The following is a 27,718-nucleotide window of genomic DNA, read 5'->3' as shown; positions in this document are numbered from 1 at the left end:
AGAACAAATGAAAAGATGCTGGAAGAATGCCTGACGCCATCTGTTAAGCATGGTGGAGGTAATGTGATGGTCTGGGGTTGCTTTGGTGCTGGTAAGGTGGGAGATTTGTACAGGGTAAAAGGGATTCTGAATAAGGAAGGCTATCACTCCATTTTGCAATGCCATGCCATACCCAGTGGACAGCGCTTGATTGGAGCCAATTTCATCCTACAACAGGACAATGACCCTAAACACACCTCCAAATTGTGCAAGAACTATTTACAGCAGAAGCAGGCAGCTGGTATTCTATCGGTAATGGAGTGGCCAGCGCAGTCATCAGATCTGAACCCCATTGAGCTGTTGTGGGAGCAGCTTGACCGTATGGTACGCCAGAAGTGCCCATCCAACCAATCCAACTTGTGGGAGCTGCTTCTAGAAGCGTGGGGTGCAATTTCTCCAGCTTACCTCAACAAATTAACAGCTAGAATGCCAAAGGTGTGCAATGCTGTAATTGCTGCAAATGGAGGATTCTTTGACGAAAGCAAAGTTTGATGTAAAAACAATGTTATTTCAAATACAAATCATTATTTCTAACCTTGTCAATGTCTTGACTCTATTTTCTATTCATTTCACAACGTATGGTGGTGAATAAGTGTGACTTTTCATGGAAAACACAAAATTGTTTGGGTGACCCCAAACTTTTGAACGGTAGTGTGTATATATATATATATATATATATATATATATATATATATATATATAAATAAAACAGCAAATAAAAAAACCTCCACTTTTTGGTACTTACTATTATTTGACTAATTATTATTAGTAGCAGTAACAGTAGTAGTATTATTATGAAAACATTCTTTTTGCACATACCCAAACTTCTACATTTAACATCTTTTAAAACAGTATGTTCAGGAGAACATCCAGAATCATCAAGCTCGTGTTAGCTGCCGTTTTACCTTTAGACTCAGTGGACTCCATTCTCTCCGCACTATAGCGGTAACGGACTCCTTTCTCTGTCAGGAGTGAGACCAGGCTCTGAGTGACCAGAAATGTGGGATGTGTGAACTCTTTGGGATCCCGTGGTGCCCCCTTTAGGCCAGCGCTCAGGCGACTGCTCTGCTGTTGGTCAACAATGGCTCCAAGATTCATTCCTGTAGCAGCAGCCATCAAATCCTAAGAGTGACAGAGAGGGGCTGTGATATTAATTAAAAGGACAAAATACATCCACATCCATAGTGTCTGTATAGAAGACTCAGGGTGAAGCTGGCAAAAGTTTCAAGAACGAAATATGGAATTACCATGTGAGAGAGATATAGTTAGTAAACAATACAGTGAGTGACAGCATCACAACGTAAAGAATGTTGATCGCCTTTACAAGCCTTTTTAGTGAGCAGACAGTAGTCAAGCATGCACAGAGGAATTAATTAAATTCAAATTTCTCCTGTAATATATTATATTTTATTATAAAATAATAAAAATAAAATTATAAAAATAATAATTCAATGTTTTAAACTCACTCTCAGAGCTACTCTCAAGGCAGAGCTAATACAACACAAAACTAATAAATATAGGGGCTCATAATTCTTGTTCACCTTCTCTCCACCACAAAACTTTTCCAATGAGGAGGCATCATTAGGACCTTATTTGACCAACTAGGCACTTTTCTATCATGTCTGTCACTGTCTAACAGCAAGCTGATTTCAGTACTAAAAAAGACGTGGAGGAAGATGTGTCTATGTATCTAATGTCATCATTATGTTTTGGCAACGTATTTGCCTTGATTCCTCAAAGCTGCGTAGAAACAAGCACAGATTCAAGCCCCCAGAATAACACAACTCTGTGTCTGATTCATTTAAAGCATCTTACAATATTAAAACAAGATGCAGTTTGAGCACAACTGATCTCTCAGCTTCTGCTGACTACTCACATGCTCACATAGCACTCGCTCATTTGCTAACAATGTCCATGATGCCCTCCTAAATACTTAATTTACATTAAAGACACACAAATTTTAGCAGGTAGGAGCTAGCAAAAAGACAACACTCATCAAGAGCCACGAAAATACTCAGTCACATGCAAGCAAAGCAATGACGTCTTTAAGTTCAGTTAGATCTGCAATAATTACATTTCTGATAATCATTGTCCATTAATAACAGGGAGTATCTAATTATATGTTATTATATGTGTAATTATATGTCTTTGTATGCGTCTGCATGTACCTGAGTGCATATGTCTACTAGCTCTCTGTAGGCTGCAGGACTGTGGCACACCAAGCTGCCAATAGCAGAGCTGAGGAAGGACAGGAAGGTGGAGCCTGTGCTGTCACTCAAAGAGCCCCGTCCTGAGCCCTGCTGGTCCACATCCATGTGGACACGCCCACCTGCTGCCAAACACATCAGCCTCACCAGGATTCGAATATCTGCCAGGCCCAGAGCCTCCAGCCCACTGGACTGATTACACACTGAACTACTGAAAGAGAGACAAAGAGTAGTGAGTGAGTGAAAAATAGCAAACTAATGTGTAATTTTTCCCTAAATCTTCATTGTCTGTGGAAATTCTGAGGGCACGAAGTATTCCTACATAACTTTCATGAACGACTTGCTGAGATGCTTCTTTGGTAGTGTGTTTTTTTTTAGCAGGAAGTTGCAAAACTGAAGGCTCAAATAGTGTCTTATCTTGGAAAAAATGCCAAAGACCATCAGTTTTTCCCCTTAAAATGAACCTTTCAGGTGTTTAAACCACCTTTGGGCCAGTAACTTCAAAATACCCTTTAAACAGTAGTCTGGAAAATCATTCAATATTTAGGCAAAACATGCTTTTAATACCAAATATCAACATGATAAGCATGAAGTTCAGTGTTGATGCTAAATATGACCAAAAGATTAGAAAACAGCTGTACACTATACACTATATACTGTACACTATACACTAACTACATTTGCAGGCTTTTCTTGCTTGAAAACTAACATCTAAAATTTTTTTAAAAATAAATAAATACATAATTTTTAAAATTGATGCCCACCAACTTTTGAACGGAAGTGTATATTATGTATTAGAACTGTTTTAGATTTAGATCATCACTTTCTCAAACAAAAGCTTTTATTTAAGCATTATGTGAGCCAAGACCCAGTCAAATTTAGGACTGCATATGGACATCCATACCACTAGACAATTTCATTTCAATACAGATTCCTGAACTATATTTTTTCAATACTTTCTTTTTAATTTTTTACCTTCTTTTTAAGTTGGTGAGGTTTAAATAAGAAAAGAATGTGAGATGCACGGGTATAAATACTGTGGGTATAATTCTTTATTCTATATGTCATGCCTTCTGCTGAGGATGCCTCCTCCACCTGTTCCTTTTTACTCTGATCACTTGAGTCCTTGAATGGCCCAGAGGACTCCAACTCCCATGAATCAGTGGGAGACCATGTAGCTCCTACTTCACCGCCATCAACCAATGAACATTCATTTCAGCGTTCAGCCTCACCAGGATTCTAAACTGTCACACCTGTTTTTCATTACAGCTAATTAGCCAGGTACTACTATAAAGCCCGGGCTTTAGAACTTTGCGAAGTATTGCCAACCTTTTTCGTTACGTACTGAGCGTTCTTTTTAAGTTCTTTCATGTATGACCTGTTTTTCATATTTCTGACCTGCCCTTTTTGTTTTTTTTTCACTGGATCCTGTATGAGATTTTGGTTTTTTAACTCGGACTGGTTTTTGTCTACTCTCTGGATGTCCCGTTTGTTTTGGTTTTCTTGCTCTCTGGTTCTGACCCTCGCCTATTCTCACTACACGCTCTGTACATCCATCAAAACTTCAAGTAAACTTCAATCTTGTCCTTTTACCTGTGAGCGTCTGATCTGTGTTGACATCGTAACACTATAATTCTGTCTTCAGACTAATCAAGAAGCACTGGCGATAATACAATGTTATAGAATGTTATATAGACATCCATTCTGCAGTCTATATTATTGTTTTGAAACAAACATACTTATTGGCTCATAGTATTAAATCACATTTTATACTTCATAGTATTGATGTAATTCGGTCAGTACTATAAAGATGTTAAATTTCAATCCTTAGCCCTAGTGTAGTTTACAGGGATAGAAAACAAGTTCTAAAATGCACACTCACATTACATCCAATAACACAACAATAATGAATAAAAAATTATAATAATATAAATAAAACTTATTTATATAGTTCCTAAGCATGTGTTTGCATAACACAGAGGTGTCTTACGTAGAGGAGATTTGGGATAGGGCCCTCAGTGCCATGCTATATGCCAGCAGGATCTGCGCGGTGGCTGTCACTCTCCTCAGAGCCACAAGTCTCTCCTGAGCTTCTCTCAGAGATGCAGCCTGCTCCCCCAGACTCATCAAACCTGTCGAGCCCTTCAGCTCTGTGCTCACCACACCTAGAAATACACACAATATTAAAATATGTTAGAAAACAGAGTCACTAAATAACAGTCTGCAGTGCTCTCTCACTGTATAAACTGCCTTCAGAAAATATGGTCAGATCAAAGTTCCTAGTACTTTAAGAAAAAAATCATTCAGGACATTAATTACATTACAACCTCATTCTGGTTATATTTCTGTTATATTCTGGATATTCAGTTCATTGATATTCATATTATTTTAACATTTATCTGGCTATTAATATTATTTTAATGTCACTCTGGATAGTAATATTATTTATAGCTTCATTCTTGATATTATATTTATTATAACTTCACTCTTTGATCTTATACAACTTTCTCAGTCATTTTAGAATCCCCTACAGCTCTGTTCATCCTTGTGGACACATCTAACATTTCTTACAAATTATTTGAAACCTGTGAAATTGTGCAGGAACAGAATATTAAAACTTAGTCGTATAACTGCAAAAAAACTGGTTTCAAATTACTGAATACAATAATTCCAAACTTTTAAATGGTATAAGTGACAGCATCAGCAATCACTGCTACCTCTGTACTGCAGGTTTTTTTCGCCAGTATCATTGGCTCCAAGTGGATCGGGCTCAATGAAGGGAATGGGATCGGGGATCAGCTTCTTCTCACTGAGCCCCAAAGGCCTCAACAGCACTCCAAAATCCTCCAAACCAGTCAGTCTGTCTGAGTCAGAGTCCTCTTGGTGTCCAGGGTCCCATTCATCTAATGTTTACACACAAAGATATAAACAAAAAATAAACAATACATTTTTTAGTCATGTCATATTCATCTAACACTGTTTTTGGCAGAGCTTTAGCCAATGGTCAGAAGAAAAGCACACATACCATCAGAGGTACTGTCCAACCGGCCAATCAGATCAGACGCCAGACCTCTAGCTCTGAAAAAACACCATCAATACATTACAACCTGTAATCTAGAGCTGGGTGATACATACTGTCTGTACTGGTACACTCATACTAGTGTCATACAACAACACTGATGTGTTGAAAACATTAAATACTGTGATGTATTTGAAACAAGTGAAATCATCTTAAATCTAGCCTGATGCTGTTGCAAAATTATTATATCATCATTTCACTTATTTTCTTTGGTGAGATCTCAGTTTACTACCAAACTAAGTGAATGTAGAGTTTTTATCTTTTCTCCTCTTCAGTTAAACATATAATGAAATGACACTGGAACAGCTGAATAAAGTAATTATTTTAAGCAGTTATTTCAACAGAGCTGATTTTCAGAGCTCAAGCTTTACTATCCTTGCTATCCTCTCTCCCACCATATAAGGTATCTTTAACTACCTCTCTAAACGTCCTTCACCTTTCGTGTTTGGAGCTGAGGTCTCCCAGGTTAGCAGTCAGGTACTTCTCTCTGCATGTTGAGCACAGCAGGTAATATGGGCTACCTGAGCCACATTCGCCACCAAACCAGCCATCCACGTAAGCCCCGTTGCTGCGGTAACCACGGCGGCCAGCACTCTGACCGCAGCCTGGGTGATGACGCTTCATGTGGGTGTTAAACTGCAGAGTGAGGGTGTTACACAACTCACACTCCACCATCTCACGAGCTTCAGTATGTTCTTCTCCTGCCTGTGTGTGTGTGAGAAAGAAAGAAAGAAAAAAAGAAAAAGAGAGAGAGAGAGAGAGAGAGAGAGGGAGAAACAGACAGACACAGAACACAGAATGAAAAAGGAGGGAAGAGAGTTTAAAAAGAGAATCAAACAGGTAGAGTGTAAAAAGAGCAAAAGAGAAGAAGCATGAAGAGTGCATATGAAAAGAGAGCAGAAAGAGAGAAAGAATATGAAGAGAAAAAAAAGTGAAAAAGCAAAAGACAGAAACCGAGTGAGGGAGTGCAATGGAAATAAAGTATGAAAAAAGAGGAAAAAAGATCAGAGGGAAAAAGAAAGAAGAAAGAGATATTGAAGAAAAAATAGAAAATGTAAAGAGTGATAGTCATTACAGTGCCTAGGATGTTATTATTATTATTATCATCATCATCATCACAGAAGCCCATTCTGAAGCAGATGTTGCTCAGCACCTCCACCATCCAGAGTGTGTCTCTCTCAGAGGCGATGAATTCAGGTGTAAGCAGTTCCTCATATGGCTCCTCCTGATATGGGTCATCCATGTAGCCCAGCTCAGACTCCTCCTCTGCTGCAAATGGATGAGTCTCCGCCCGCTCTGGCCACTCAGACACGGCCATTTCCTGTCTGTAAAGGGCTGGGACTGGGCCAGGCGACGGAGAGTCTAAACACCAACAGTAAGAACAAATGTTAATCACGTTATGTATTACTTAAAATTATCTCTATCTACAATCTATTGCTCGTTACCAGTCAAAAGTTTTTAATATCCATTTTCTATAATATACAACAAGTTTAGTTGCAGGTAAATGTACAAAAACGATGAGGAATACACAACTACAGGCTTCCAGTAATTAATAAGGAGCTACGAAGCTGTAAAAAAATGTAGATTCTTACAGAGAGATGAACAGAGCTGTGATTCTAAAATATCTGCACCAATTACAACAATAAAGTTATATTAAAACTAATACATAGAACGCCTTATATTTGACAAGTGTTGAACAAATTTTGAGGTAGAAATCTTGACAAAATGGTTGTAAATAGATATTTACAGTACGTAATTCATATTTCAATAGCTCCTTTTTGTTTCTAAAATATTTTAAATACTGAATGACATGCCTAATAATACATTTTGGTGTCTAGTGTCTTGTGCTGCAATCCTCCCTGTGTAAGTTATTATTATTATTATATATTATATTATTATTGTCCATGAGACAACAAATCATATTAATATACCAAGTGAGTCCAAACTCTGCTTATTGGTTTACTGTTCTAAAGATTCTAAGTCTGGTTTGCTTATTTGTGCTTGTGGACCTGCTCTCCTGAAGGATGTGCGCTGACTCAGGCCAGAGCGCTGTCTTCGGGCTGGTGGAGGCCTGTTCCGTGTTAGATGAACGTCCAAGAAGTTTTCTCTCTCCACCAGATCCAGCCCGGCTAACAGACTATCAAAAATATACATACATACAAAGAAATATGAGGAACTATAATGAGTAGCAATCTCTCAGTACCAGTAGTGCACAAGCTTTTGCATACAACATGTATTTGTATTTCTGTTTGTATCTGTATTATCCTCTTTAGGCTCTCTTGCTCTTTGTATGTGTGTATATTCCTACCTCTCACTGGGTTCTCTAAGTGTAGCTGGAGACTCCGGGCACTGTACTGTCTCTGGCCCTTCTGATGAAGGTGTATCAGTGGCGCCCCCTGCTGATGAGCCCTCTCCTGTGTGCTGTTCCTCAGTCAGTGGGTGCTCCAGCATCCAGCTCGCCAAAACCTCAATCATAGCAGAGTCTACCTCGCCCGTGACCCCTGAGTCACAAGTCAAGGGTCCATCAGTAAAGCACTCCAAAGATTCAACACAAACAGAAAGACTCTGTAGAAGCTGGATTCATTTTAGCAGAGAGGGTTGTGTCATGTATTGTGTGTTCAAGATAAAGTATCCGAGTACTTTCCTCCAAGCCTGGATTAAAATACCATAGTTTGACTGTACACATCAGCATGCACATCACACACTCAATAACAATAACAACATACTGCATAATCAGATTTTGTTATTCCATTAGCATTAGCAATTTTTAAAATCTCATTCACCAAATTATAGGAAATATCTTCTGAATTATTAACATAACAATACAGATTTGAACTAGAGTACAACACAGATCTAGGTAGTGATTCCAGTAGCTCCTCTGGTAAACTAAATCCAGCACTAACAGAGTTTATTCTGTCAATATGACCAAGATTTGGGGAGAATATGATTTATTATACTACCAAGCAACAACTTATTCAAGAGACAGCAAATTATGATGGTGACAAAGAGGTCACAGGCTCAATTAAAACAATAATGTGGTGTTTCAACCAAGACAAACAAAAGGAAGACAGGCAAATAAAGAAAACAAATGATGTGAAGGAAGTAAGGAATGCAGAACACTTGCATCTCTCTTGTTGCCCTTATGTGTCTAATGCAGTGTTTACATGTTGGTGGTAGGTGGTAAATGATAAAGCAGATATTCTGTTGTTTACAATGGACAATTCCGTCATCACCAGTGGCAAAGGCAGCGTACTGCAGAGGTAAGCAAAATGTTTCTTTAAGAGTTCTAAACTGGATGATGCCAAACATCTCACCGTTGAAGTTCAAAGGAACTCAGTATTACACAACAAACCCCCCCACCCCATTTACATTAATAATAAAAACAAAAAAACAAACAAACAAAAAAAACAATATTGCTAAGGATTTTCCTTTAAAAATCGTCCACTTTCACCAATGACATTGTTTGGTACCGCTATGACACTATGAGGCACAAAAGGATTTTTATCCAGCGCCAACATGTTAACGCAACATAATTGTAAGCTTTAAATTTAATTTAAAAATTATATTCTAAACCTAATTGCCCAACATTCAAAGTTGTTGTTTAATACTCAATATACATGTACACATTATTGAGCATGGTGTAGTTTAGTGTACAGTGTTATAAAATGATTAAGCCACTCAAATGTATGCTTTACAGTGATTTTACCCCACTGTACATCATACCTAAATATTATATACCATTTAACCATGAGAAAATCACTGTAACACGCAGCCTCTCGCAGCATATTGCTAGAATATGAGCAGGTCCACTTTTAAGAACAGTCATAAAAAAAATCTGAATAAGACTCTGAATAAGACTGTTGGAAAAAAAATAGTTTGAACATAGATCACAAACAGCTTGGAGGTACCTGCAGCTTCCATGGCTCTGTAGATGTGTCTCACAGAGAAGCCCATTTCTAACAATCGAACAGGGACAAACATTTGGGGATGGTCTGAAGGAAGGAAAAAAACATGAAGCCATCCAACAGTGAAATAAAACATGCAGAACACAACCTAAACAAGGGAGAAAAATAACTACAAACATCAGTGAGAGAAAACGGTGCAATAGTCTATCACAGAAGACAAGTGAGTCATCATAATTGCAATCTATAGATAAAATAACAGGTGAAATAATGTAACATCTCGTCATGAATCAGACTGACAGGAATTTTTAGATATTAGAATATGCCATTTTAAAATCAATAATGAAACCCATGCAAGGGCGAGGAGGTTCAGAGGTTAACTCCATGCATTGAGTAAATTAGTAACATACCCCTTCAAACCACCCAACAAAAGAGCATTCACATTTCAAAGGTTTTACATGAAAACAGCCAGACAGGCAAAATAAAAGCCAATCTCTTTTTTGACACAGCTATTGTTCATAAAATAAGCCTGTTCTTTTTAAAGACACTCAATTTCTCTCCTACACCAGTGGTTCCTAACCCTGTTTCTGCAGTAGACCTACCCTATATATTTGTATTGTTTAACTCTGCTTTATTTATTTATTTATTTATTTATTTAGGCAGCTATCTCCCAAATTTACTCATGACCAGTCCTCCCTGTCTATATGTGTCTCTGGCTAGCATGTATGCTAGCATGTGCTTCTGGCACAACTGAAGTGCCACTACAACTTCTTAAAATGCTGCTAATGCAAGATTACTGGACAGCTCAACACGTTTGGAGGAGAACACTGGCCAATTCTGTTATGCTTTGTAACAAATGGCTGCATAGGTAAGCATTAAGGCAAACTGTGCTCTCCTGGACTACCAAGCTACAGATGGCTTTCAGGAAGGGTTTGTTAATAAGTTAATAAGTGTTTCACAAAGGAGGTTTCCTCAGTTGGCTACATATCTTGAAGAAGCTGTGAGCTGATTTCCTTAATGTGTTTTTTGCTGGTAAACATAGACACCCGCATCAATTTACTACTGAATGTAAAACAATATAACAATGAGTTTCTTGTGCTTCCTTTGTACCACTCAGAAATACAGTCACAACCCTCTCCCACACAAACCAAAGCCTCTTTGGTCAAGTCTGAGTGACTACCAGTGAACAAGCTAGCTAGAATTTTGAGCATATTATAGACAGCATTATTTCCCATTTTTATTTAATTACTCCTTTCCTTTTTTCTAGGCAAGTTTTATTAATTAGGTAAGCTATTTCTGCATATCTTGTCAGCTAATTTACTTCAGTTAACACATGCTACCAATACTTAATTTGCCATGTCATAGGCACCTAACCATGGTAAATGTTCATCTTTGTATGATATGTTGGCGAAACTTCTACTTGCATTAGTCACAGGTCACCGTACATAACTTTTCTTCTGTAATCCAGTATCTCACGCAGAATCAAAATCTGTCTTCAGTAAGAAAAAGAGTTTTGTTGTGATAATCACATTAATATCTGTTATCATGCAATCTCCAGTGCAGTACCTAAAGTTTTGAACTGACACTAGCTTTTAACTTTGAATTATGGTTGAGAAGATTTTTTTTCCCCCAAACGAACTTCGATAAACATGTCTAAGACCAGCGAGATGTTTTTAATATTTGCAATTGAGAGTTAGGAGGAGAGGAGCAATACAGACACTTCTATTGTATACTCCTTACTTTGCCTTTACATTATCCAGTTTACTGAAAAATCCTAATTTGTGGAATATACTCCAGGTGTGTCAGAGCAGGGAAAACACTAAAACATGTAGGACAAGGATGCAACAGGACGAGGATCTGGATCTCCTGCCCTACAAAGCAGCCTTGACACTTCTCTACTATCACTGGACCCATTTCCCTTTTTGTTCTTGCCCCTGGTCTTACCCACGGGGGTTCTGGTCTGGCCGCAGGGCTCCAGGAAGCTGGTCTGCTGCTCTGTGTATCCCTCACAGGGGGCGGAGCCAGCCAGGCTGAGACCAGGGGGTAGCACAGGGCTGTGGACAAAACCAGCCAGCGTGGGGAACCGGGCCAGCACCATCCGCCTGGAGGGGCCCAGACACACACACACACACACACACACACACACACACACACACACACACACACACACACACACACACACCACAAAGGATAGCTAACACCAGCAATTCACACAGAATCCACATCTAGCCAGAAGTGGCTATACTTGCTCACTCTGAGAACTAATTATTCTCATTAGAAAGAAAAGGCTAACATTTCATTTTCAACCAGCAAATATATTGCTGATAAACACATTTCACCTGAATGCACACAATAATACTGCTCTGAAACCATTGTTTATTTTATGTAATTTTCCCCTCTCCTCATATAAATGTTTGTTATCTGAAGTTTGCTTCTTCAGTTTTGCGCTGGAGCTATGACACTAATACAGATAACCAGCAATGAAAGCTTATAACCCACCAATTAGCATTAAGATACATAAAAGCCTAAGTCATCACACACTTAAATATTATATATAATATTTAATATTAAATAACACTTTATTGTTATTTAAAGTAATTTTAAATACATTTGCTTATGTTGTTTCCCCACACTGCACTGGATCAAAGTAAAATGGACAAAAGTAGCTAAGTAGCTACTACAAATAGTTAAAAGACAGTAATAGTCATCTTAAAACTAGATTTTCTTAAAACTAGGGGAAAACTGGGTAGTTTATGCCAAACTATCACTTTAGACAAGGACAAATCTTAAATCTGGAATTTGGGCCTACTGCAGTATAAATCCTTTATGATGGTGTGAATAGAGGCCTTTTGCTCAACTCCTCTTTGCTAAGCAGGATGAACGTACAGCAGCAGTTAGGTGAACATGCTGTTGAGGTTACAGAGGTTAGTTTAAACATGGCCATGTCTTCTCTACCTGACACATATGCATATGCACACACACACATACACACACACTCACCTGCTCTCTCATTCGCACCTGTAGTTGACGAAGTGTAATTTTGAGGCTCTGATGTGTCGCTGTCTGACAGTGATCTGGAGTGAAAACATCCAGCCACATCACAGAGCTCATTGAGTGTGTGTTTTGGAAGCGTGTTCATGTGGGTGTGTGTGCTTAAGGCATAATAGAGTAAACTAAAATAAAACAAACAAAAAAAACAAACAAACAACTGTAAACTGGAAAAAAGGTAAACAAACAAAAACTGAAACAAGATGAAAATAATCATCACAATCAAACCTTTGAAACCAATACATTATAAAATAAAGTGAAATGTTTTTACTTATAAAATGAATAAACATCAAGTCTAAAACTGGTCTGTTTCAGTTGTAATGAGAAAATAATCATCTGGCTGATAAAAATGCAGATTGACAGTGTATCGTTTAAAACAATAGCTACTGATCACTAAATTCAAAATTAATTTCTGAAAGAGTGATGCCCTCTTCATTTTATCTGTTAAATGGTTTTTATGTTTAGGAGTATGTTTAAATGTAGACTTTCTGACTTATTTGCTTAATTTTGACACCAATACAGTTAATTATGTGTATGCTGTCTTGGATGTGTGGTTAGAAATCAATCAATATATTAATAGTCAATAATTAGTCATTTGTCATGGATTAACATTAACATCATAATTTCAAGTACACAGAAAAAGAAATATGTGGTATAGTAGTAGAGTGTGACTTTTTTTTCTGACTTTCATCTTTTCTGCCTGTTTCCTTCAGTCAAAATACAGCTGTGTTGTAGTTATTATGTAATTCCAGCAGGGTGAATTGTGTTAATATAAAGATGGCCCTAGATCACTGTATTTTTTTAGTACTGTAGTCTCCAAGCAGTACTCACTGTAGGAGGTTGATGGGCAGGAAAGGGTTGAAGTTTTCCAAGCCGTCAGCCTGAAGGGCGGAGAGGAGGGAGGTCGTCAGGTCATTGGTGGAAGAGGAAGCTGATTGGCCAAAGATGGCTGTCCCATCTGAACCATTGCTGTACAGCGAGACAGAACTGGAAGACTTTGATACAGGCTGAGATGAGCCGTGGCCTGCAGAATCTACAAAGGAGAAAAGATCACAGAGCTAACAACATCTACAACAACTGCCAAAGAAGCACTGGGATTAACCTTAAAATGATAGACGTCTTAAAGGTGCCCACATTTTGGAATCATCCAAAAGGTAATAATTCCAAAAGGTTTTTTGTTAGCATAAAACAGCTCTGTGCTTATATTTCGGATAAATTTAGCTTCAAAGCTCAGTTTCAAAAAGTGTCTTTCTTGTTATGAAGAGGAGATTTTGTCTAAATAATGCGTGGACAGTTTTCTTTCTTAAACTATTTTGTGACAGCATGAAGGCAGCGCTGCTGTCCAACATCTGCAATCACATGTGGAGTGCCCCTTCTGCATGCCAATAAGGGGAGGTGCATGGTGCCATCGGCAGAGACCAGAGAGACTGGAGAATCAAGAGGGACAGAAGGCATTTTCACACTTAAGCTTTTCTTTTTTTCCAGACCCAGAGCCCTGAGAGTTCTTTGGCTGAGTGTGAAAGCTTAAACCCAGAGAGGTCCAGAGAATCAAGCCCAGTCTCATGCAGCCCACATTTTCCAGTTTCCACTTTTGTAATAAAAGCCCTTAGCAAATCAGAAATGATTATGCTGATTTTAGCCCTTTTTGTAAGAATTAGCTTTATTGGATTTAAAGTTCATTATTGTCATTTTTCTTATGATCGCTGTCTGGTTTGTTTTTAGCCTTTGTGCCCCTTCTTCAGGTGTTTTTTCATTCGCTAAGTACCAGTGGTGGCTGCTGGTCTTTCAAAGAGGGGAAGCTCACTGTCGGCTTACATCATAAAATTTGTCAATTTATTTATGCATAAATTCTGCCCTTCGTTCCTTTTCAAGAAAATGGCCTGTGATCCTATCGTACCAAATAGGCGTCTCTTCCAGGGACTTGACCACCTCTCAATGGCCAGCAGAGCTAGGATGTTTAGACGGCCCTGGCCCAATGTGTTGCGGGTGTAAGAATTAAGACCTTTTAAACAAGAGAAGATCCTTTTTACACCTGCAGATGTAGCTCCAGTTGTTGCCACTAATGATAACAGTTTGTACAGCTGAGGCATTGCACTGTCCAACTCCATGTCTTTTAGAAAAACCAAGAAATCACACAGCTTTCTCCTGTTACCCTGTAAGTCCTGATTCAGACCTCAGTCTCCCTGAATCAAAGTACTGGCCATAACTTTTCAGGACACTCTGGAATGCCTCCTCTGGAAACACTTCTCTCATGTCATCAAACTTCCCTGGATGGACTAATTCTAAGAAGCACAAACTTTCCAAATTTTAGAAAATGCAGAGGAATCTGCTCCATGAGATTATCAAGGATGGCCAAGTACAGATTTCTGTAGCGTTCCTGGGGATCCTGGAATTGGGAGAGACGTTGCTTTCTCATGGGCTCATCGTGTGGGTCTGATGTGAGACCTGCTACTTTGGCATAAACAGCTTGGAAAGCCCCCTCTGAAATCTTCTCTTTGACAAAAGCAAGAAGAGACTCAATTCTTTTCTTGCAGTAGAGAACATCCATGGCCCTCTGCTGGATGATATCAAAGACCACATCGGTCTCTGAGAAGATTCGTTCATATGTGTACAACATGAACACAAATTCAAAATCCTCCAGTTTCATTACAAAACCCTCGGCCCAATCCAATGTGTCATCATCCAGTGTCTTATCTGACCTCACTACCTGATTCAAAGATTTGTAAGAGTTGAAAAGGAGACAGAAAGTGGTTCGAATAATTTTATTGAGAGTATCATATAAAAAGCACATCGGATGCTTTCCAACATGGCTAAAAATCTGTGAGAACGGCTCCTTGTTTGCAGGTGATGAAGACATCACACATCAGATAACCGGTATGAGCCCATTATCAATTGCTATTCATGTATTGTCAAAAACAGCAATAAAGCTGCCCCAATCTACCATTTTCCAATAACTGTGCAGACAAGGGTGATGCATGAAATTCTCCTGAGTGAAAAACATAAATGCAAAAATAAAGCCCTCTGAATATTTTGCTTGAATTTAGAAATTTATGTTTAAAGCATGTGTAAACAAAAGCACCATCTTACACTTTTTCTAGTGTCTGTGTGAGTGTTCCGGGGTTTACATTTGATTTTCTAATGTGACTTAGCTCTGCTCCAGCTGAGGTCAGAACTGTTGAAATGAGTGGTCACCACAAAACAGACTGGGTTGAGAAACACTGCTTTAAAACATGCTTATTTGGTTTAATGATTTGAAAAGTCACACTTTTGACAGACAAATGCTTTTTTACATGCTTTGTTGATTTTCTAAGTGAAAAAGTATGAGCATTAATCCTGTACAGAAAACACATTTCTACACATTTTAATGCCCAGTTAGTGTTAATTTGCTGGATTTTACATAATAAACCCAAAATGTGGCCTGGAGAAAAGTTATGAAACATTTTATATTTTATTTAAAAAAAATTTCCCAGTAGTTAAACACAGCAAATGCATAGAAATTGTGCACTAAAACGTATGATGTACTGAAAAATGGTATGTTTATATCTGTTCTCTGTAGAGGATGCGTTATTTTCACTGGGGGTGTTTAAACATTTGCATGTCTGAAAAGCTGAAAAAAATGTGATCTACGTACCTTTGTTCTCTTTGCCAGCACCATCCTCTTGAAGTCTGCAGAGGGCACCTTTAAAGATCATGACCTGAGCTCTCTCCAGGTCTGCCAGAGCCACAGACTGTTTGATAGGGCTCGGTCTAACAGCCCATTTCACCATGCTGCGCACCAGGAACTGCACAACAGACTGCAGCTCAGCACTTTCCTCCCCAGGAGCTGCTGCAGGACATCTGGCTGGATCAGGGCTGCCCAGGCCAGCTGCTGTCTCTGCTTTAGGCACCAAGAGCAGGTCTGTGAACATCCCACAATTCAGAATCACAGCAAGGGACTTCAACGCCCCCAGCAGGAGGTAGGATACACGGATGGCATGAAGCTCCAGAGCAAAAAGGTCTGTTCTTGGTGCTAGTGACAGCGTCAGTGGACAGGGGGAACCCTCTTGCTCCTCTACAGAGGGCTTAGGGGTTCTGGGGGATTCTGCTTCACTATGGTGCACCTCTTTTCTCTCATCCCCTTTGTTTTTGTCCTCTTCGGTGGTCATTAGGCCTAAGAAAATAAAATGACCAGATCAAAATCAAATGGATTGTAAGTATTCAGTAAATGATTCCATCTCATAATTAAATCTCTAAATTGACCATTTCGTTTTTATTTACTTGCTATTTATAATTCAATTAAAGATGAATACAATAAATAACATGAATGGAAAACTATTTTCAAAAAAGTACATTTTTACATGGCTAAAAAAATTACTGCACAATATTAATTTAATATTAAAATAATTAAAATTGATTCTAACATTCCAATATCAATGCAGCTGAATCAACACCTTAATGGTTCATGATATTGATGACTTTCTTTGAGCTAAATTATTAGCAGTTCTCACTAACAAATAATATGTAAAAAAAAAATATTGTCAAGATTTTTCCCCAATATTGCCCAGTCCTACCATTCACCCCTTCTTCCAGCATCATTACACGTGCAATGTCCTCATCCAGTCTCTGCTCAAGTTCGCTACGGCTTCCACCCTCAGAGTTATTCTGGGAGTTATTTCGGGACTTCCCTGAGACCCTTCCACCCGTTCTGGTTCCTGCTCCAGCTTCAAGTTCTGGCTCCTCCAGCACACCAGTCAGCAGGATGAGGTGAAAGAGAACAGCAGGAGTGAGTCCACTGCAGCGGGAAACATCCAGCTGGGGCACATCACACGGCTCCAGAAACGACAGAGGAGTATCGCTGGGTGACCAAGAATTCAGGAAGCTTTAGATTAGTGTGAGCACGGCAGGGCACACAGCAACACGGAGATGAGGGGAGACAGAGAAAGAGGGGGGAAAAGCAGAAAAGGAGAAAAAAGAGAACAAAGAAAGGAAAATATGATTAAGCAGAAATGAAGAGAAAGAAAACAGATGATAGAAAAATGAAAGAAATGAAGTTGTAGAGGGACACTGAACAGATTCTCAGGAGAATGATTATATAATTAAAACACCACAGATCTATTAACCCTTAGAAGTCATAGCTATTGTTGCTGATAAAAGCACAGTGCACTCTGATATTAATATTTTTCTTTGAAAAGGCTTATTCTAAATTCTAAACCACCACATTTGTCAGTATAAGAGGAGTAAATGTAGTTCATTAAATAACTCTATAAGTTATAATTGTAATTAAATTTAAATAATATGGCAAAACAACCGTAATAACACAAGACTTCTAAGAGTTCAAGAAATCAAAGTTGTCAAGAACACTGGTAATCAAGCATTACTACACTTTTAGAAATAAAGGTTCTGTGCAGGTACATTTTTCCTTCATCAAGGTACAAGCAATGTAAAAAAGTGCTTTTAAGGTCCAATTGTGCACCTTAAATAAGTTTTTCCAGGTGGAAAAAGTATATATTTGTTACTTTTTATAAGTTTTGAAACAGAAAAATCAAACATTCAAACATTTGCACACTATTGTTTGTGGTATTGTGTACATGTGTGTTGGGTTACATATGCCTACCTCACAGTCAGATCGGTCTCCTCCCACTGTAGTTTAGCCAGGGGGCTTCCCTCCTTAAGGACCCCTAACAGAGTGGCCCGCCGGCCGCTGGGTTTGTGTTGGCAGATGCCACCAGCCCGGAGCCCACTGTCCACTCCTCCAATCAGGGCTAGAACTGGCCACACCTCGGTACACAGCACGCCGAGCTGGGGCTCAGACAGACCCGTGGGACCACAGAAAAGTTCAGGGCTCTTCCAGGTCTCCCCTGGACTCCTCTCTCCCTCTACCACTCCACACTCTGCTTGATCCTTACTGCCATGACCTGCTCAGAAAAGCGCACGTCATACATCAGACAATTAAATCTTTATTAGTGTCCTAACATTTACTCACAGACAAGAAAGAGCCGAGATTTGATAATGTGAAGCTCTCAGTTACAATGGATTGGTTAGCAGACATTATTGAAATGGCTGGCACAACATTAGGGTGCTGTAACATTTTAAAGATTGAAACAACAAACAGAAATAATTATGTCTTTTAAATTAAAACAAAATTATCAGAAAAACAGAGAGAGAACACAGCAGACGTTGTTACATTTTTGGCATTATGTCCCTTCCTAACCCAGAAATCAACACTGCCAACCACACTCTCCCCAGCTGTTCACACTGACCGTGTCTGCAGTGGGCTCCCTCTCTCATTATGGGGCCGATGAGGTCCAGTCTGCGGCTCATGTGCAGGTTAATGTGAGAAGCCCAATCGTCACTCTGGTGAAGCCGCCGCAGGAGCTGTATTGTAGCCTCGACCAGTACGGTGGCCCGAGGACTGCACAGGGGGTCACCTGGCAGCAGGTCACTGGGCATGCCTCGCATCTGCAGATCACACAGTGCCACCTTCAAGGAGAAATAGAATTATGTTAAAAACACTGAAACTATCAAAGGTTGGAGAGAGAAATTCCTGACTGAAAGACTAACTATGAATTATTTAATTATATTTATTATTATATTGTATGAATTTATTGTATTTTATGTATTTATTTTATTGTGTATTATTATTTTATTTATTTATTTTGATGCCTGCAACACACTCAGAAAAGACTGAGGCATGTTTTCCACTGTGTTACATCACCTTTCCTTTTAATGACACTTTTTGATCATTTGAGAACAGACGATACTAATTGTTGCAACTTTGGAAGTAAAATTTTTGCTCATTGATACTTCAGCTGCTTAATGGTCCATGGTCAACATTGTCTCCTCTCCTCTTTATGTAGTGCCATAGATTTTCAATTAGACAAAGACAAATTTGGACTGCAGGCAGGCCGGGCACTGTCTTGCTGAAATAACCATGGATGTCCCGGAAAAAGACATCATGTTAATGACAGTGCATGCTTCTCTAAAAACCTCAAAAAAAAACAAAACACTTCCATAACAGTGGAACCTTCACACGTATGCAAGTCACCCATGCCATAGGCACTGTTGCACCCCATACCATGACAGATGTTGGCTTTTGCATCTTTCACTGATAAAAGACTGGATGATCCATTTCATCTGTTGGCACTCAACGTCCATTTTTCCCCCCAAAAAAACTGAAACATGGACTCATCTGACCACACTACACTTTTCCACTGTCTTTTGGACCATCAGAGATAAGCTTGGGCCCAGAGAACATGGCAGAATTTCTGCATAGAACTGATTTACTAATTTCTCCTTGCATATTAAGAGTTTCAATACAGTAGCATGATGGTTTCTCATGCAACACCAACTGAGGGCTTGAAGGTCATGTGCATCCAACAGCGGTTTCCAGCCTTGCACTATAAGGACTAAGATTTCTACAGATTCCCTGAATCTTTATATAATATTATGTACAGTAGAAGGTCAAAGACCTAAATTCTTTGCAATCTTGCTGGAAATGTTCTTTTTGAACTGTTGAACAATTCTCCCACAACGTTTTGCACAGAGTGGTGAGTCACAACCCATCTACGCTTGCAAAGACTGAGCCTCTGATGGACACTCCTTCCCCAGTCATGATACTCTTACCTGTTACCTAGTGACCTGCTTATTGTGGGATGTTTCAGAACAGTGTATCCTGAATATTCTGTAAACCTTTTACTCTTATTTTGCCCATCCCAATTTTTTTGAGTGTGTTGCAGGCATCCAATTCAAGATTTTTTAAAATACAATCCGGTTGCTCATCAAAAATATTCATAGTCATTTATTTGTACTTATTTGTCATTTAAACAAAGGTTCAGAAGAATTGTCAAATCACAGATTCTTTTTTTTTCTTTTCTATTTTTAGTACATTTTTAGAACTTTTCCAGAAATGGGGTTTGTAGGTGGAATGACAAAGACCCAATCAGATGGTTCAAGAAATAGCTATTAAAGATATATTTTGTGTAAACTGAAAGACACTGAACCTCTCAGCAATATACATGTCAATAAAAACAAGTGGAAAGAAATGTGAGACAAAAACTAATCAATGAAATGAATAATTATTTTAAAATATTTTGTTTGGCATTTAAAAAAAATCAAAGGCAGTCTCCCTACAGAGGTTCTTGAACACACAATCACCATATATCAGCCTATAGGGGCTTAAACAGTCCAATCATCCCTGTGTGGTTCCTTTTAAGCTATTAGTAGTGACAGACAGACCTTTTCTCCTGGGTTACTGCTGTAGAAGAGCACACATGGGTAAAGTTCTGTAGCATCCACCCCCTCAAATGCCAGTTTGGGCTCCTGCACATCAGAGATTCGCTATATTCAGCAACATCCACATACAAAGTGCACTTACCATCTAACCATTACGCAATGTTTCTTCAGAAGTTAAAGGTTTTTCCTACAACTGTACATCCAAACCATTTATGAGTCTTATTAATAAGGATGTAGAAACAAATCTTCACTGCAACATTTATAAAATACTGAAACATCCTTTCAATACTGAAACTACAACATCACTGAATGTCTGCATTTATCACATCCAGATAACCAAACTGACCCTGTTGTTCTTGGCAAAGGAGATAGTCCTGGCCTCCATGTCCAGGATGCAGGTGATGGTGTCTCCCTGGGTAAAGGAGGGCAGAGCCCGGCCCAGCTCACCTCCGTGGTATAGGCTGCCGCTGTAGGCCCGGTACAACCACATGTCTGTGGTGGTGCGGTGGTTGTAGTCACGAATGGGCCAGCGTGACACTCCAATACATGTACCTTCATTTCCTCTATTCTCTTTAGTGATGTAGAACTAGGAAGAGAAGAGACAGGGGGCATATTCTTGATAACTTGAAATCTGCTGAAGACTGTTTGATTGACACTGTGTACAGAGTTTTGATACAACAAATTCAACAACAAAGGTGTGAACTTACTCTGATAGTTTAGTTTCAAATTAACAAAGCTTTACTGTCACATATGATTATCAGTTTTTGGTGGTCACACTTGTTAAACTCAAGTATAATATATCTTAAACCCACAGTGGTGGTGCAGCTACTAATACTGATGAAACTGTGTGTCATTAATGGTGTCTGATATTATCAGCCAAATTATATGACTTCAAGCTCACAATACATATCCCTCTCTTTAACTTGTCCATTTTTTCTATACAGTCACGGCCAGAAATTTGGGTGCCCCTGGGCAATTAACTTGTCTTCTTGATTTTCTATGTGAAAATAAATTAACACATTCTCTACAGAGAACACCTAGAAAACATATAAATTGAGAGGAGGTGTTCAAACTTTTGCATGTCTTTATGAGTGGCAATGCTGTATCTTGAATATGTTTTATTATTTTGTTATTGAAAAATTAAGAAAAAAGGTGCTTCCACCAACAACAGATGAAGTACTACTGATAATAAAAAAACACCAGTAAAAAGATGTAACACTCCCTCTATCCTCTGACTTTATTTGGTTAAAAACATGCCATTTTTGCCCACATGCAAGGCCTTCATCAGATGTGAAAAACAACAAAAAAGGACACTCATTTAAAAGATTCTCAAATTAATAACAGGTGTGGCCATCTAACTAAAGGAACAGTCTCATCCCCTCATCTCTTAGTAGCCTAGAGGATAGAGGATAAGGATTCAGAGAACACCATATAATCTATTTCAAGGGTGAGCTCATTTGGACATAATGTACCTAGGTTGTATATCCAAATTTGACATGTAGAAACTTTTTAAAATGGTGCATTATTTTGTTTATTTTCCACATCTGATGAAAGTCTTGCATGTGGGCCAAAATGTTATGCTCTTAACCAAAGTTACCCTTTTGCTGAGAATAGAGAGAATTGCAGCCTTTTCCTATAATTATTTTGATATTGTCAATATAATTTTCAGTTTTACACTGTCATGGCATAGATCTATTTATGTCAGGTATTGAGTCGCCATAAGTTACTACTACTTGCATATACAAAAACTCATGCATTTAAACAATAACACAAGCTAGCACATGAAGGATGTATCTAAACACCATCCCACCACTGCTTAACTAATAACTCATAATTTCTACATTTGCTGAGCTCATACTAGATACTAATATAGTACTACTACAACAGAATATATGTAATATAATAAACCTTTATTTGACTATTTAATTAAAATGAGGAATCAAGTGTTTTGTTTTTTTAACCAAAGGATCTGTATTACACATTCCACACCTTCCAGATGAAGCAGCCAGAGGTGATAGCTGTGGTGGCCAGGCCATAACCTTTCCCTCCAGAGCCATGGGAGAGAACATTTCCACTCTCCAGAGAACAGCAGACCAGCTTATGAGGATCGAAGGAGAAATCACCTATAGGAATACATTCGTCCTCACTGCTGATTTCCTGAAATATGGCCAAAAATAACACTGATTATTTAATTATTAAATAAAACATTACATGATACTTAAATCTACCAGGAGAGAAAAGGCTTTCAGAAAGAAATAGCATTTATGTATAAAAGATTATCACAAGTGAGTGTTCCTACATTTGCTACCTACTTGTAGAATTTATCATTATCTAGTGAACGTGTTTGAAATACACTGTACCTTCTTTGAGTTCTCGGATGCCTTTTCTAGTTTCCTCCTCATGGCCAGAGGTTCCTCCCACATGTAGGTGGATAAAAGCCCAAACAGCTGTTCAACAATCTGCAACACAAAATAAACCATGAATAAAAATTTATCACTGCAAATAAACGAGAATGAATTCACTTCACTTGACCATCTTTTTCACCTGTTTCATCTGAAGCGGGTCTGAACAGGCTGGAAGTAAAGCCTCCAGAATGTGGAAGGCTAACAGCTTTGTGCGGAGATTATAGAAATGAGGATTACCTGAAATAAGGATTCACTATTAGTTCACAAAGTCTTCAGAACTGATTAACTAGAGTGTTCAAGGTGCTACTCATTTGGCTATTTTAATATGGTTTAAGACCATCAGTGTCAGAAACCACATAACCAAATCTATTTGAAGTGGCTTAACAAACTGATATGGTTTAAGTCAACTGTCTGATGCAGTTTACACAGTACTAATGTTTGGGGTAAGTGTTCATTACTTAATTACATTTCATAATTTAATTACATTAGCCTCTGAACTTCCAATATCAATATACAATGTTTTGGCTGACTGAAACCAGATAATGCTGTTACCTGAGCTGCTGTGGTAGGAGATGATTATCATTAGTGGGTCGATCCACCTGGAGAATGAGGACACTCTTTTGGTTACCCTTAGCGATAGTATGCGCCTGAGGAAGACAAGGAAGTCCGAAAGCTGGGACTCCACAACTTTGCTACTGTGCGGCACCTCTGCATCTAATGTCACATCGTGAACACACACACAGCGAGTCACACTACTGTGTTAAATGATCAAATACAAGGTACTTTGTACATAGAAGGGAGAAAAATCTATTGCAAAAGACTATCGACTCACTCTCTGGTTTGGGAGTTTTAGTGTTAGGATCAAGCTCTCCGTCGTATTCTGCACTGTTCTCCAGCGCTTCCTGCTGGTGGAGAGTGAGCAACAAACCTTGCAGCTGCTCACACATCACATCCATCAGAGCCTGAGACACATCCAGTGGTAAGGCACCTTCACAGGAGCTAGAGTAATACACACAAATGTTCGTTTTGTGCTAAACTGCCATTTTCCACTCTATTTTTAACTTAAAGCATTTAACCAAAGGTCCAGTTACCAGCCAAGGATTCATAACAGACTCTGAATGGAGATTTGCACTGAAAGGAAAATATCCTTTGTGGATAAGATTGGCAAACTTTGTGCAGGACACACACAATTCCTCCAATGTTTGTGTTCTTTAACATGTGCTATTCAAATATACAGATGTCTAAACTGATCTAAGTATGAAGATGAGATAAATAAATCGCCTTTGTCTGAATGTGTAACACAAAGCTGCAGGAACATGGACACAAAAGCGGCTGACACTGCATCTCACACCTCTTATGCCAAATGCACTCAACAAATGAATGTTTTCATTCTTTGACCCATAATATTTTATAAGAATTTCTTACTGGGATAGTGGAATACTATTAATTTTAAAATTAGTATAATCAAATGGTGAAAACAGTTCAAATTCCAGTCCCTAGTTTCTCACCTGGCTGCGATGACGAGGCTTTGGAGTAGTCTGGCAGAAGCCAACTTCACAGCTCCACCCAACAGCATATTGCCTGAGACTGAGGCAGCCAGCCAGCGCTGGCTGACTAGAACACAGGAGTTATCTGTGATGCTGGCCAACAGCTCCAGCAGGCCACTCTTTATCACCACCACAAGGTCCGCTGGTTGGTAGTGGAAGGTCAGTGCAAACACTGCAGCCAAGAGCAAGTGCTGACAAGAGCCTGCAGAGGGGAATAATTTTTAACTTGATAGATAAAGGGAAAAATTGATTTTATACGATTTTACACCAAATGTAGGTAACCATCCAATATGGCTTCTCCTTAGTTTAAAAGGCTAATGCAACAGACATGTAATACAAGTCGAAATCCCACCCACCCATGTGGTTTATAAAAATGGTTGCTACTATTCTTTTAACTATATAACAAATATTATACAGTATACAGAGTTAGAAGCTTAAACAACTTAACACAGTTTGTGGCAAGTGTGTGATGATAAATTACCTTCTATGTAAAAGACAAAACTGTTTAAATGTGATTTTATCACTTTAATATAACAACAAGATTATCAGAGAACTGCCTGTAAATTAAAGACAATAAGGGTAAGGATTAATTTACCATATATTCCTTCTACATTCCTCAGAACCTGTGATATACACCCATCAGTCTCAGTAGTACAAATCATTATTTTAGGGCACAAATTAAGCTTAATTTGTGAGGTCCAGTTGAAGTGGCAATGAAAAGATATCATCCTATATATGTAAAGCCATATCTATTAGGGATCCAATCTGAAAGATCAGATCTGAAAATATGAAAAATTGATATCAAAGACAATAGATGTACATTATAATGATACAGTATGAGCTACAGTATACAAACTATATACATATGTATATACTATATGTATACAAAGCCTATTTTACACCACTATTATCTACTTACATCGCTGTTGTACACATGACATAAACACACATGTTCAACAACATGCTGTAATGTGGTAAAGGCTTGTTTATATTATATAATATATATATATATATATATATATATATATATATATATATATATATATTTTTTTTTTTTTTTTTTTTTTTTACTTGAACTCGCTTCATAATATGTACATAACTATACTATAAACATGTCATGGCAGATGCAATTCATGAAAGATTATGTTTAGTAATACAACAGTGTAATGTTACCATTACCCTTAATTGTCATGGCAGATGTCACAATGTTTGATGTCGACATTACTTAGCAAACATTAGCATGTGACATAAGCTGTCATAACATAAAACATTATAGCATCTGTCATGACACTGTTATACTGCTGAACAAAATCTGTCAGAATGTGACTGAATCTTTCATTACATGTTTATGGCAGGGTTGTCAATGCTATGTAGCAGGGTTCATACAGTGCTACAACTCTGCCCAAAATAACATATGAGCATACTGCAGTTTTCAAAGTAAATGCCAGCCCAGTATAGTCTCACCTACATTGGACTGTTTTTCACTACACTGAATTTATTAAAAGTACGAACCGTGTGGCTGTACAATCAAAAAATACAAATAATGGAAATGGTTTTAGACTTACCCTTGTGCTCCTTCTCCAGTGCTACTTTTTGCCTGAGCACACGGACCACTTGCTGGTAGAGAGTGTGTGCTGCAGCCTGGAGCTCTCTCTGGGCGCTCATAGAGGCCGACTCAGTGCCAGCCTGCAAGAGTACACACGCACACGTGTTTGTAAATAGGTCTGTTTCAGTGAGGCATTACATGCTTGCACGAATTTAAACATTCAAAGGCCAGTGTCATGGGTAGAATGATATTTACAATTTAGACACTTCCATTGTAATAATATTAAAACTTGGGAGGAATTCATTTTTCTGGATTGCTAGATAATTTAGTGGTTAATATGCAAATAAAGTCATCCATAGCGGTTTAATGTGAAATGCTCCATTCTAGAGAAACTTCAGACAGAACTGTTCACAGTAGTGGCAACCAGACGTGGAACCAGATTGTCTGTGTTTCTTATACCTAAAAGTTACCTCTCAGACAGAGATAACAAGAAATGATTATGAATATGCTGCCTGATGCCTGAGACATTGTTTTACAATACCACTGACATAAAATAAAAACATATATATTTTTAACATTTACAACAGAGAGGTACATGCACGGCACTGTAAGCCAAAATTGTACCAAAAGAAACTACACTATATCTCTATAATACAAAACATTACATTGCATTTAAACACATAACTCAATTTGGATAGTAAATAAAATTGCTATTTGCATTGTAGATGGTGGAATGACCTTTTAAATATTGAACACCCTAAAAAAAATAAATATTGACATTTCACAAAGCAGATATATTTTGACCATTTGTAGTTTTTTTTGTATTAATGTCCTAGAGGGACATTTTTAACAGCAGAACTTCTCAGTTAAGCTGGATAACGTAAGCCCAAACTGACATTTGTTCAAAAGAAATGCCCCTGAGCCCTTCTCTTACTTGAGAGGACTGGCTTTTGTTTATCTCGCCAATTGAGAAATCCTGTGTGGTGACGGCTGGGTTTTTGTAGTGAGGGTTAAAGTGTTCTATCTGCAGAACAATTTTTGTATCTTACAGTGTAGTGGCTCAGCTTGTCAGTGAGTGTGGCCAAACTGCCTGTGACAGGAGCTCCTAGTCCGAAACAGCCAGAGAGGAAATGCAGCTGCACTGATTGCAGCAGGCCCGGGAACCGTGGGGGCACCAGAGAGTTGCCACTGCTCTTCTCCTCCATCTCAGACAGGAAGGAAGAAATCTGACACAAAGCTTCTAGACGCACCTGCACAGAGGAAGGGGGAAAAGAGCAAAGCTTAAATGGAGAAAAGACATCTGAAGACTGAAGACTGTCTTGAGACTATTTTGGAAAAAGTCATCCCTACATTCAATTAATTCAAAATTTATCTCAACAGCCCTACTAACCTCAGCTCGTTGCTGTTGCTGGGCCATGGCCAAAGTGATGGCTCTGGGGTCAGCCTGAACCCCTGCTGCTCTTTCCACCAAAACTGAGGTCCTGACCAGGCTTCCGCACAGGAAGTGGAAGACCTATTGTAGTTACAAATTAATACATATTATCATTATCTATAATGAAAGTAGCCTTTTGCTGAATAAAATAATAGTACAAAAAATAGTACAAAGAATGTGGACATTTCAATTACAGACAAAAAATGTACTAAAAACATTAGAAAAGATCCTCATTCTACAGCTTTTTAGAACTGGATTAGTTTTCCTACAGGAGGCTGTGTATTGTAATTTGTAATAATGAA

General features: G+C 38.5%; 1 protein-coding gene across 4 annotated transcripts in view; it reads right to left on the bottom strand.

Moving 5' to 3' along the window:
• The window catches only part of LOC108436580 (probable E3 ubiquitin-protein ligase HERC1), a 103,225-nt gene that overhangs the window by 34,688 nt on the left and 40,819 nt on the right, over positions 1-27,718 (bottom strand). For 3 of the 4 annotated variants that reach the window (XM_037545768.1, XM_037545769.1, XM_037545771.1), the window contains 27 exons: positions 27,375-27,497; positions 27,034-27,234; positions 26,004-26,124; positions 24,400-24,640; positions 23,724-23,890; positions 23,444-23,605; positions 23,031-23,128; positions 22,847-22,945; positions 22,476-22,643; positions 20,833-21,072; positions 20,490-20,573; positions 18,515-18,734; positions 17,869-18,169; positions 16,826-17,133; positions 15,907-16,425; positions 13,107-13,308; positions 11,172-11,329; positions 9,234-9,317; positions 7,634-7,826; positions 7,335-7,462; positions 6,479-6,687; positions 5,762-6,030; positions 5,272-5,324; positions 4,964-5,149; positions 4,237-4,411; positions 2,208-2,457; positions 945-1,161 (listed from right to left, as the gene is read on the bottom strand). In XM_037545768.1, the coding sequence (XP_037401665.1) occupies positions 945-1,161; positions 2,208-2,457; positions 4,237-4,411; positions 4,964-5,149; positions 5,272-5,324; positions 5,762-6,030; positions 6,479-6,687; positions 7,335-7,462; positions 7,634-7,826; positions 9,234-9,317; positions 11,172-11,329; positions 13,107-13,308; positions 15,907-16,425; positions 16,826-17,133; positions 17,869-18,169; positions 18,515-18,734; positions 20,490-20,573; positions 20,833-21,072; positions 22,476-22,643; positions 22,847-22,945; positions 23,031-23,128; positions 23,444-23,605; positions 23,724-23,890; positions 24,400-24,640; positions 26,004-26,124; positions 27,034-27,234; positions 27,375-27,497 (5,176 nt within the window). The remainder of the gene's footprint in view (positions 1-944; positions 1,162-2,207; positions 2,458-4,236; positions 4,412-4,963; positions 5,150-5,271; positions 5,325-5,761; positions 6,031-6,478; positions 6,688-7,334; positions 7,463-7,633; positions 7,827-9,233; positions 9,318-11,171; positions 11,330-13,106; positions 13,309-15,906; positions 16,426-16,825; positions 17,134-17,868; positions 18,170-18,514; positions 18,735-20,489; positions 20,574-20,832; positions 21,073-22,475; positions 22,644-22,846; positions 22,946-23,030; positions 23,129-23,443; positions 23,606-23,723; positions 23,891-24,399; positions 24,641-26,003; positions 26,125-27,033; positions 27,235-27,374; positions 27,498-27,718) is intronic. The other variant, XM_037545770.1, reaches the window with a different exon arrangement.

This window comes from Pygocentrus nattereri, chromosome 16 (genome assembly GCF_015220715.1).
Source record: "Pygocentrus nattereri isolate fPygNat1 chromosome 16, fPygNat1.pri, whole genome shotgun sequence".
NCBI lineage: Eukaryota > Metazoa > Chordata > Actinopteri > Characiformes > Serrasalmidae > Pygocentrus > Pygocentrus nattereri.
The sequence above is the reverse complement of the archived record's forward strand: the minus strand, read 5'-3'. Positions and strand labels throughout refer to the sequence as shown.